This window comes from Miniopterus natalensis, chromosome 5 (assembly GCF_054644295.1).
Source record: "Miniopterus natalensis isolate mMinNat1 chromosome 5, mMinNat1.hap1, whole genome shotgun sequence".
Lineage (NCBI taxonomy): Eukaryota > Metazoa > Chordata > Mammalia > Chiroptera > Miniopteridae > Miniopterus > Miniopterus natalensis.
In genome coordinates this window covers 82,982,891-82,993,042 of record NC_142085.1, presented here as the reverse complement: position 1 = coordinate 82,993,042, position 10,152 = coordinate 82,982,891, and the positions used below count along the sequence as shown (strand labels likewise).

General features: G+C 45.7%; 1 protein-coding gene across 1 annotated transcript in view; it reads right to left on the bottom strand.

Moving 5' to 3' along the window:
• Nucleotides 1–842: 842 nt before the first annotated feature.
• Nucleotides 843–10,152, bottom strand: part of MTHFD1L (methylenetetrahydrofolate dehydrogenase (NADP+ dependent) 1 like) — a 149,649-nt gene continuing 140,339 nt past the window's right edge. Inside the window, exons 27-28 of the mRNA XM_087817685.1 lie at nucleotides 8,070–8,189; nucleotides 843–1,150 (exon numbers count right to left, since the gene is read on the bottom strand). Coding sequence (XP_087673811.1) covers nucleotides 8,100–8,189 — 90 coding nt within the window. The 3' untranslated portion in view covers nucleotides 843–1,150; nucleotides 8,070–8,099. The remainder of the gene's footprint in view (nucleotides 1,151–8,069; nucleotides 8,190–10,152) is intronic.

Sequence of the window (10,152 nt, the reverse complement as noted above, 5' to 3'; positions counted from 1 at the left end):
ATTCCTGGGAAGGCTCTTTAGTTACTATACAGTGTTTTGGAACAAATTAAGTTGTGCATAAAGACACATTATGGGCAGAGCAACTAATGGGCAGGATCACTGAAGGGTGCAGTACAAGGACACCCCGGAAAGAGCCAATGGCGAGGACTCCTGCAGGATGTGCCCTGGGGGCATGTAAGATATTTATGGTGACTCTTTTGTTTATAGTGCTTAGAGGACAATCATGTCTTGTTTGCTCCTGAATCTTTGGTTTTGTCTTAACTTTTATGTAATTGTACATTATTGTAGGAAAAATGGGAACAAAGATGGGTCAGGAACTCCCGGGCTGGGGGAAAGGCCATAGAACATTCTCTGCTAAGGATGAAGGGTTGGACAAGTGGAAAAAAACATTTGCCAACACCTGACTTTTAAGAGGAACTTTCTTTGCCCTATGGGCCTGAGAAAGCTTAATGGTCACTGAGATTCATTCATCGGTGGAGGAAACTAGAATAAACCCATTAGTTCTTAGGTAAGTGATGTACTTCACTGGCACTGAAAAATAGTGCTGGATCTGAAATGCACTTTGTTCCAGAGGATATTACAACTTTCCAACAGTAGGAAGATTTCACAACTGACCAGATATTTCCCTGTGTGTGTGTGTGTGTGTGTTATTTTTTTTCTTGCTATGTTTATAAAGCTCTGGTTGCATTCACAATTTTCCAGGAAACTGGTGTCAGGTAACATCCCCAACGTGAACAGTTACCTCTAGAGAGCAGAGTTTTATCTGGCGCTGAAAACTTGCTGGTTGGTTGTGTAAATACACATTTATTTTCAGTTCAAAGACAAAACAGCCAACTCCAGAGTGAGAAAATGTTACTTTTTATTTCATACTCTTTTAATCGCTGGGTCCCCATACAATAAACATTCTCAAGTGTAAGCAGTGGGAAATAATGTAAACTCTGCAGAAACAGAAAATAAATTAGTTTCTTTTAAACTTGGTGGAGGTCCTTTCACTGAACACTATGCTCGGCTGCAAAGAGAATTCGTCCCGAAGGGAGAAATCTTTGGCCTGTTCTACCATTTCTCCAGCGTTGCGTAACAAGTGTATTTCAAATTCATTTTCTTCTCCAACTGTGGCCAAAAGGCAAGGAATAGTCTGAGTTTCAGGAGCCTGAAGAATAGGAAAAAAAAAAAAGTTTAAGAACAGCTTTTCCCCTGGTGTTAAACTGTTAATATTTGATAGCTCTACAGCTGGAGACTAAAAGTTCAAGGGCAGATAAATGATTCTATTCATGGGAGAAGGCTGAGACCACTGTTTGCAACATTTTTACTCATGAGCAGCGGAGAATCCGGAGAATCCGGTTCTGCACCACTGTGACCAAGTCAGACGGGCACTGCAGGCAGTATTCTAAGTGTCATAAAGACAGTATTACTCGGGGACCATGGCAGAAGTTCCACAACTTTTAAATGTGGGATCTACAGTCTCCAGGATCCTGTTGAGTGAGAACGTTCAGGACGTTAGATTAGGAGTCCTGCCGCCTTTTGATTTCAGTTTCTCTTTATAGCAGGCACAGACAGCAGGCTCTGAAAAATGCATTTAGGATAAGAAAGGAAGTGAGCCGACTAGGACTTATTACTGTTAGGGCTCGGCGGCATTCTCTCACAGGCTCTGAAGACTTTCTGCCACCGCTGAATCCTGCAATCTTTTAGAATGAGAAGTGATCAAACTATATTTAAAAGAACAAACAGACAAACCACCTAAGTTCCAGAAAGAAATGCGTTCACTACTCCAGAAGAAATGTAAATGCAAGCATTTCTCTACTGGGCCAAGAGTTCAGACTCAGCTGGATAGAGCAAGTGGGCCTCCCACAGATGAGGGAGGGGTCTGGAGCCCAAAAGGATGCTTATTAGCTGCAGTACCTAAGACAGCGATGAGGGCAGAAGACTATGAACTGCGAATATTCCCTCACATCTGAGTCAAGTCAGGGAAGTAAATACAGCAGAAACACTGCCAGCATAATAAACATTAACAAGAGAATACTGGAGATGTAGGGGGAGGGAGGTTTGTACGGTGCGGACCTCACCCCTCTGCTCAGACAAGGCCAGCCTCACCTTGAGAAGGCTCGGAGACTCTGGGGAGGAAAGAGGGAGGCTGGGGGCCTAAGGGAAGGGGAGAGGAGGGTGGTCTGGGGGGACAGAGATGACCTGACACACGGCAAGGCTGGGACAAGGCCTACACCTCTAGGGGCAGGGTGCGTGGGTGTGGTGTGTGTGAGCAGCCGAGCAGCCATGTAACCTCCGTAGCCCATGGATTTGTGTTTAAAGCGCTCAGAGTCTATGGTTCAACATTTTAAGAAAACCTGAAGGGCTGGCAGACGTAGATGTAATAGTCAAGATAAGAATGTGAAAATGAATCAGCATACTGTTTAATCAGTGGAAGAAAAACAATTTTAGAAGTTTATTCAGTGGGTGAATATTTTGGAAGATGGAATATATAAAGCATTTTATCTTGGTATGGGAACAGTAAGAAATGTAGAGGGGCCCAGATGCACAGAAGAGGAAGAGGCGGAGTCACTGACCACAGAGGCTGAGACTGGAGTGAGGCGGCCGCAGGTCAAGTTCTGGCAGCCACCAGGAGCAGGGGGAGGCGAGGCATGGATTCCAGAGACTCTGGAGGGAGGGCAGCCTCTCCCCTACCTTGATTTCGTCCTACTAATTCTGACTTCAGACTTTTAGCCTCTAGAACTGCGAAAGAATAAATTTCTGGCATTTTAAGCCACCTAGTAATTTGATACAGTAGCCATAGGACATATATACCATTAGGGGACGGGAGAATTAACTCTCTCTCCTCTTTATTAAACAAAGAAAATTCCCCTTTGTTTACACCCTTATATTATTAGTAATAACACTTGGCTCTTGGCTCCTCTTTGCTAAGGATAATAACATTGGTTCCCATTGCTGAATAACAGGTTAAAGTTAAGTATGCTACCAATGTGACAGTAAAATAAAAACAAAAGAGTTAACCTCCATAGTACTGATAAAGTTGATGATGACATATTTTGACTATTTTTTTTAAAGCCTGAAAAGTGAATAATTTAGAATCACTTATGAGATTCTTTTGAGATTTGCTTTTGAAATGAGGAGAGTTTAATCTATTTATTTCTCTTATTAGTGAAGCTAAATGGTAGGCACTAGGTGCTGATTAGCCAGTTTGAACTCTGGTAAAAATGTCCTTTGCAGTGGAAAGAATATCAAGTTCATAGCATTTGGTTAAAACTTCCCCCACCTTACAAATTCTAACTTTTCTTAACTAAGCAGTAGACAGATTATAATGAATGCCATAATGGAACTTTTTCTGATTTTTTTTTTTTTTGCAAATAATTGTTGGCGGCAAATAATTTCTTCTATTTTTGATGAGCTAACCATGTATAGATTTAGTTATCAGAAAAATTCTGTTTTTCCTGAGTTTGCTGAAATATTTATTATTTCCCTTGTGTTATGTTTAAGAAAGAAAAAAAATGATTAGTTTCTCCCCCAATCCCTAAAAAAGTGTTCAGAAAAACTTTCTTTAAAAGGGAATTAATAATTCAAAACTGCTAAGCTTCAAAACATTCCATTTTAGTTAGGAAAGATTTACTTACTACCATCTCTTAGATGTCAATGAGATGTGAAAGGTGTCACCTTTAGATTTAATTATCACCCTCTTTTATTTAAGTCACTTGGGCTTCCAGCCTATTTTGGTCCATCTGGAAATGGGAGAGGAGCACGCGCTACTCTAAGGACGTGGGTGGTGAACTGAGCACAAGGGTGAGGCACCATTTTGGAGCTGCTCCTTGAAAATACAGAGATTCAAGACCAAAACCATGGAGCCCAGGTGTCCTCCCAGGGAACCCCAAAACCTTGTGGTTGGCAACTTGGGGATAAGAGGTCCTGTTCCCAGAAGGGCTGCAGGCAACAACAAAACTCAAGATTAATTGATGACTATTAAATATCACTGAAAATTTCTGCTCTTAAGGCAGTTTAGGGGAGAAATGAGCTTGTATTATACTCATTTTCGCATGTGCAATCCAAGAAAAACAATTTTTGGGTAAATAACCACCATTTACAGCAGGACCAGAGTCAATCTGATCTCACACTAAATACGACTGTGTACATCAGAACAAAGCAGAGCGTCTGAATTCTTCAGGAAACCTGCCAGTGTTTGCTGTGCTCATGTGAATCCTGCCAAGGATCAGAAATATGATGAAGTTCAGGATGAGAAACCCACAGTGGGGGAAAGAACCACCCTCCCTAAATCCAATCATCTTCAAACAAAAGGCTGAGCGGTAGAAGGATCAGTTTCACTGGGACAAGCAACTGATTTTAATTAGTTCTTTTTGGTGACATCCAAAAGAATGAATCACGCCCGGACTGTAACAATAGTGAATGCACCACAGGGAGGCCTTGGGGACAAGGAGCAAGGGCTCAGATTCTGGGGATTCCTGGCACCTCCAGTTCACACTAAGTCTCACACAGTTTCCTAGAGGGTGAGGCAAGCAGGAAGGAGAGGAAGCAGAAGGGAAGAAAGTCAGCACTGCTGAGTGAGGTCCTCTTCCACGTGGGACACGCCAGCCACACGTCCCCCTGAGGGCAGAGAACATCGGGAGTCTGACTACTATGTGAGTCAAGCAACCGACCGGACATTTCCTCTTCCGATGACCAAATTTGTCCAAGTTGACTATCATCCAAGCTTGGACGGTTCTATTTTGTGCATTTTTAATAGCCACAGACCTCTGACCGTCAGAAGTGGTCCCTGATGACCGTATGTGAGAGGCCACAGGAAACAGAAAGAATGGTTGCGGGGTCATTGGATCGAGGAGTCCCTGAGAAGGAATGTTTGCTTTGTATGGTGGTTTTATCTTGCGACACCGGATCCACTTTCAATTGTTCATGCAGGGTAAAGTGATGGGTTTTGAACCACTGCCCACCAAGCCTAGACCAGGATTTGGCAGTTCACAAAGAAGAAAATGGTTTTGGGTAGGAGAGTGGGAAAGTGCCGTTCAATGGGGGAGTTAAGAGATAGCTCTGTTATACTTTGACTACAAAGAATTTTGACTAAGACATAGTTTTTAATACCCAAATAATGATCTTTTGTTATTAAAAAAAGAAATCACCGGTTATCCCGGAATTACAGGTGTGTTCAAATAGCTGACTATCATCTTTCAGAAGGGGCTGGAGTTCATTTACCCCATGACCGAAACGAAAAGGACATCCTTTAGTTTGGGGCATAAAGGATAGGGTGAGACAGAGTAAGCAGATCTGGGCTGAGTCTTGGCTTTTATACTTATTAACTGTGCAACTTGAGCAAGTTGTTGACCTCTCTGGGCCAAAGTGTTCAGAGCTCGGAAGTGAAAGTACCACCCATCTCCCTGGGTTGATGCCAGCATGACATGTGATGAGAGGCTGAGCAGTGGAAAGAGGGTTCTACAGCCCAGTGGAACAGGGTGCTCCTCACCTACCCCCTCTCAGTGATCACAGAGGAAGGACCTAATCTCTTGGGATAGCACCTGCCTCCAAGGAGTGCTAGGACCACTGGGGCAAGGTGCCCAAAACAGTGCCTGGCGTGCTGGAGGTCATACCACAGGCCAGAGTCCCAACCCCTGCCCTGCTCAATCGTTAAATAAAACAGAGAGGAACACTTGTCAGGAAACACGCACATAAGGGTTTAAGTGTATGTAACGGTAAAGACAAGGACGCGTGCAGCAATTAAGGTGTAATTGGGTTTATACGACCTACTTGGAGAGAAAATGAAAATGGACCAAAAGGCGGAAAAACTACTATCCAAGGGAGATGCAAGGAGTGCACACTTGTCTGGAGAAAACATGACAGACACAGACATGCAGCATAATGGGTTCTTGACGGGGAGGGAGATTAGGCAGGACGGGCCAATTTCAGGTTAGGAGAAATGATATTGTTAGTTTCCCAGCTGGGAAAGTCAAGATAGTCACTCACTCTCACTCTCACTCTCTCCCCTCTCTCTCTCTCTCTCTCTCTCTCTGTCTCTCTGTCTCTCTGTCTCTCTGTCTCTCTCTCTCTCACACACACACACACACACACACACACACACACACACAGTCATACCAAACGACCAAAATAACACCTATCAAAACTCCAGTTGAGCTCGGCGAGCACGGCTCAGTGGTTGAGCATTGACCTAGGATCCAGGAGATCAGAGTTTGATTCTGGGTCAGGGCACATGCTCAGGTTGCGGGCTCAATCCTCAATGGGGGGTGTGCAAGAGGCAGCCAATCAATGACTCATCATTGATGTTTCTCTCTCCCTCCTTCTCCTTTCCTCTCTCTGAAATCAATAAAAGTATATTTAAACCCCAAAAAGCTCAAGATTATAGGCCTTATTGTTAAAAAAAACCCCCGAACCTTCCTTTAGTTCATTTTCTGGAGTTTTCTTTTTCAGAAATGACAAATATAGGAAATGTGCTTGTGGTTAAATCTAAATACAGCCCCCAATCCCCAGCAAAAAACACACAGAAACAGTCAATACAAAATGCCACATGCAACCCAAACCAAGCAATTCCACCCCATGTATTAATGTCATTTCACAGACGTGGTCCCTCACCCTTTTCATCACAGCCCAGGTTGTTAGTGTTTAGTAACAAAGACATAAAAAAACCAATCCCCACACTGACTTCTTGGTAGTGAAACAAGTGAAAGCGAGGACCCTGAGTGCCTGGCTTAGGGCCACATCTCTGGGACAATCAGAGAGAAGGGTCTTCAGGTCAAGCACCCTCACTGGGAGGGCACAGAACTTGCCAGCACGGGGGAGGGGCGCAGGACTAAGGAAGAGGAATGGCCTGAGCAGGAGAGCGAACTGGGAGTGCTCTGGGGGAGGGATGCATCTTGAGAATATGAGGAGGACTCGCTGGATATACGGGTGGGGAAAAGCAGCTGAGTCTTTAAAGCTTCTGACTGGGAGTGGTCCAGGCAGGAGGGTGGGGAGGGCGGTCATTTTTCTTCAAGACAGGAAGTGAGGAGAGAAGCTAGCAGGCATGGTCACAGGGGGAAGGGCAGACACGAACAAGGTACAGGGGCCCCCCGCTGTGGCTGCCCATACCAGCTCCAAGTTGAGCCCAACCCTCTGAAACTCTACAAAGAGCCATCAATGGTGTCTAATTTCTGTTGCCCTATCTGCCCAAGACTCACAAGAGCCCTTGGAATGAGCCGTCCCATCTCTGTGTGTCTTTCCAGAGGCAAGAGTACAATCCACCTGTTGAGCCACAGTTGAGTATTATGGGTTGAATGATGTCTCCTAAAAGCTACACTGAAGTCCTGACCCCCAATCCAGTACCTATGACAGTGACCTTATCTGGAAACAGGGTCTTTGCAGATGTAATTATGATGAAGTCAATAAGCTGGGGCCCTAATTCAACGTGACTGGTGTCCTTACAGGAAGAGGATGCCACACGAAGACGCGTGCACAGGGAGAATGCTATACGGCCATAGAGGCAGGGACTGGGGTGATGCGGCTATAAACCAAGGAACGTCAAGGATTGATGGCAAACACCTAAGCTGGGCAGAGGCCAGGAAGGATCCCAGCAGTCTCGGGGGGTGCATGGCCCAGCCGACACTCTGACCTGGGATTTCTGGCCTCTGGAACTGGGGAGATACGTTTCTGTTGTTTAAGCCGCCCGGTTGTCATGCTCTGTTACAGCCGCCCTAGCAAACGGAGACAGCAAGATCCTTCTATCACATGGTTCTGACTGCAACCAAGAGACATGTGGTCCTTGAAAATGACAGCAGAAAGCAGTCTTAATTATGGAAAAAGGATTATGGGTGCACAGGGTTCTGTTGTTACGGGAAGAGATGCCTTAACCAAACCCATATTCACAGAGGGATGATCCGGCTTTCACCATCTAACTGCACACCCACCCCCCACAGTGACTCTCAAGCCACGGGCTGTTATTAGGAAGGAATTCGTAGTAACCAGCTCAAGGAGTTACTTATCAGACCATTTTTGTTAGAAATATTAAAAAATGCCACTAAAAAAGATTTGGAAAAAGAAAGGAAGTAGTAGCAGAAAGCAGAAGAGCCCACCTGAATCAGGCCCGCGAGGGTCTTGTTCATTTAGAACAAGCCTTTAACTTGCTCTGTTTCCGTATCAAGATCGATGTCATAAAAGCAGGGCCGCGTGGGCAGTCCTGGCATGGTGCTCATCTGGGGGAGAAAACACAAGTATTGTACATCAGCAAACGCTGCTGCGTGACCCTGTGCATCTCAAGACATAATTAACTGTACAACTCAATTCAGCTTTATCTGACTCAAGTTACGTATCCATCCATCTCTTAAAATTCACCGTCTGCTATTTCAATCTTTAAGGAAATGAAACATAAAAGGCAAATGTCAAACTTTTGAAGACTGAGACCATTTACTTTGCCCCATGGTCCCCTATAGACTGTAGCTCCAAAACAGTGAGTTTAAAACTTTTTTTTTCCTAAATCGAATCTTAATGCTGAGCCCCAACAAAGATGAGCTCCTCTGGTTGATGGGGACAGTGGGTGTGGGTGGAGTGGATGGTGGCTTCCTCCTCACCCCCAATTACGGTGCCCAAGACACATTTTTGTAAGAACAACTCCTGGAGCACAATTTATGAAGTCCTGCTCTCTGGAGAGCAACCAAGCCGGCCTACCTCAGTAACAAGCACTGTTTTTTGAGAACTTACCACGTCCCAGGCACTGTTGCATTCCTTCCTTACTTTGCCCTCCCAACAACACTATGAGACAGGTACTTAAAAAAAATCTTTACTGATTTCAGAGGGAGGAAGGGAGAGGGAGAGAGAGAGAGAAACATCCATGATGAGAGTCACTGATTGGCTGCCTCCTGTGCACCCCCTACTGGGGATGAGCCTGAAACCTGGGTATGTGCCCTGAACCGGAATCAAACTGTGATCTCCTGGATCCTAGGTTGATGCTCAACAGCTCAGCCACACCCGGCCCGGCAAGAAAGGTGCTTTCATCATGTCCGTGTTACAAGGAAGATAACAGAGGTTGTGAGAGGTTAAATCACTTGCTTGAGGCCATACAGGTCTAATAAGAAGCAACACTAGAAATCTGACTCCATGCCTGTGATCTCAGACGACTCAGTGGCCACCACTGGGGCCTCTACATGGATAACTTAATTGAGTCTCCCCGCCCTGAGAGAGACGTTCAGGCTTTAGCCTTACTTTGTGGATGAAGACAGTGAATTTTAGGCACAAAGGCAAGTACTCAGGGACACAGCTAGTTAGTGTTGGAAACAGGACGAGACCAGGCTCATGCTTTGCTGCATCATGTCCAGATCAGAGTCCAAAGTGTGTTCTTTGCCCACCTGCATCAGAAACCCTGGGTGTGCTGGGGAAGATTCCCAATTTCCCCCTGGTGGTTCTCGCACCAAAACACTGGTCTAGGACCTAGATGGTGAGGCTCCTGGATGACCCACTTCTATTGGTTTTAGTGTTTCCTGCTGAGCTTTCACATGCACCTTTTATACAAAGGATGCTCGTAAAGCAAAGCTGCATCCCATGCTGCCGAGGAAAGACACCTGAGATTCTGCTCAGCCTGGCTCTTCCGAGGGCTAAGTGCTGAGTCAAGCAAACACGTCTGCCTGCTGGGCTGGAGAGCGCTCGGAGAGGAAGCTGCACCACCCCCGGCACTCAATGCCCTCCGCTCCTTCCCACCTGGCAAAAGTGCCCAGCCAGACAGGAACCAGATAAGGCCTCTGTGATAAAACTCATCTCTCATTCTCCACTTCCTTCTGCAGTGACTTGGATTTCTCTCTCCTCCACCCTCTCCTGCCCTTGTGATGTCGACAGATTCTTATTACGCAGATTGGGGTCTGTGGACCAGCAGCATTGGCATCACTGGGAGATGTTGGAAATTTGAATCTCAAAGCCGGAGGGGGCCTGCCAAATCAGAACCTGCAGTTTTAGCAAGACCACAGGTGATCTGTGTGCTCATTACAGTATGAGGAGCTCAGGCTCAGTCAATGGCCCAGGACACCTCTGACCCCACCCTGCTCACTCCCCTTTCCTGTGAGCGCCAGGAAAGGAAGCTCAGAGGCGGAGGGGTCTGTGCATCGCAGGCCTCATTAACCACCTGGACCAGGGGAGCAATGGGAAGTGCTCTCCACATGGCTGGATGCA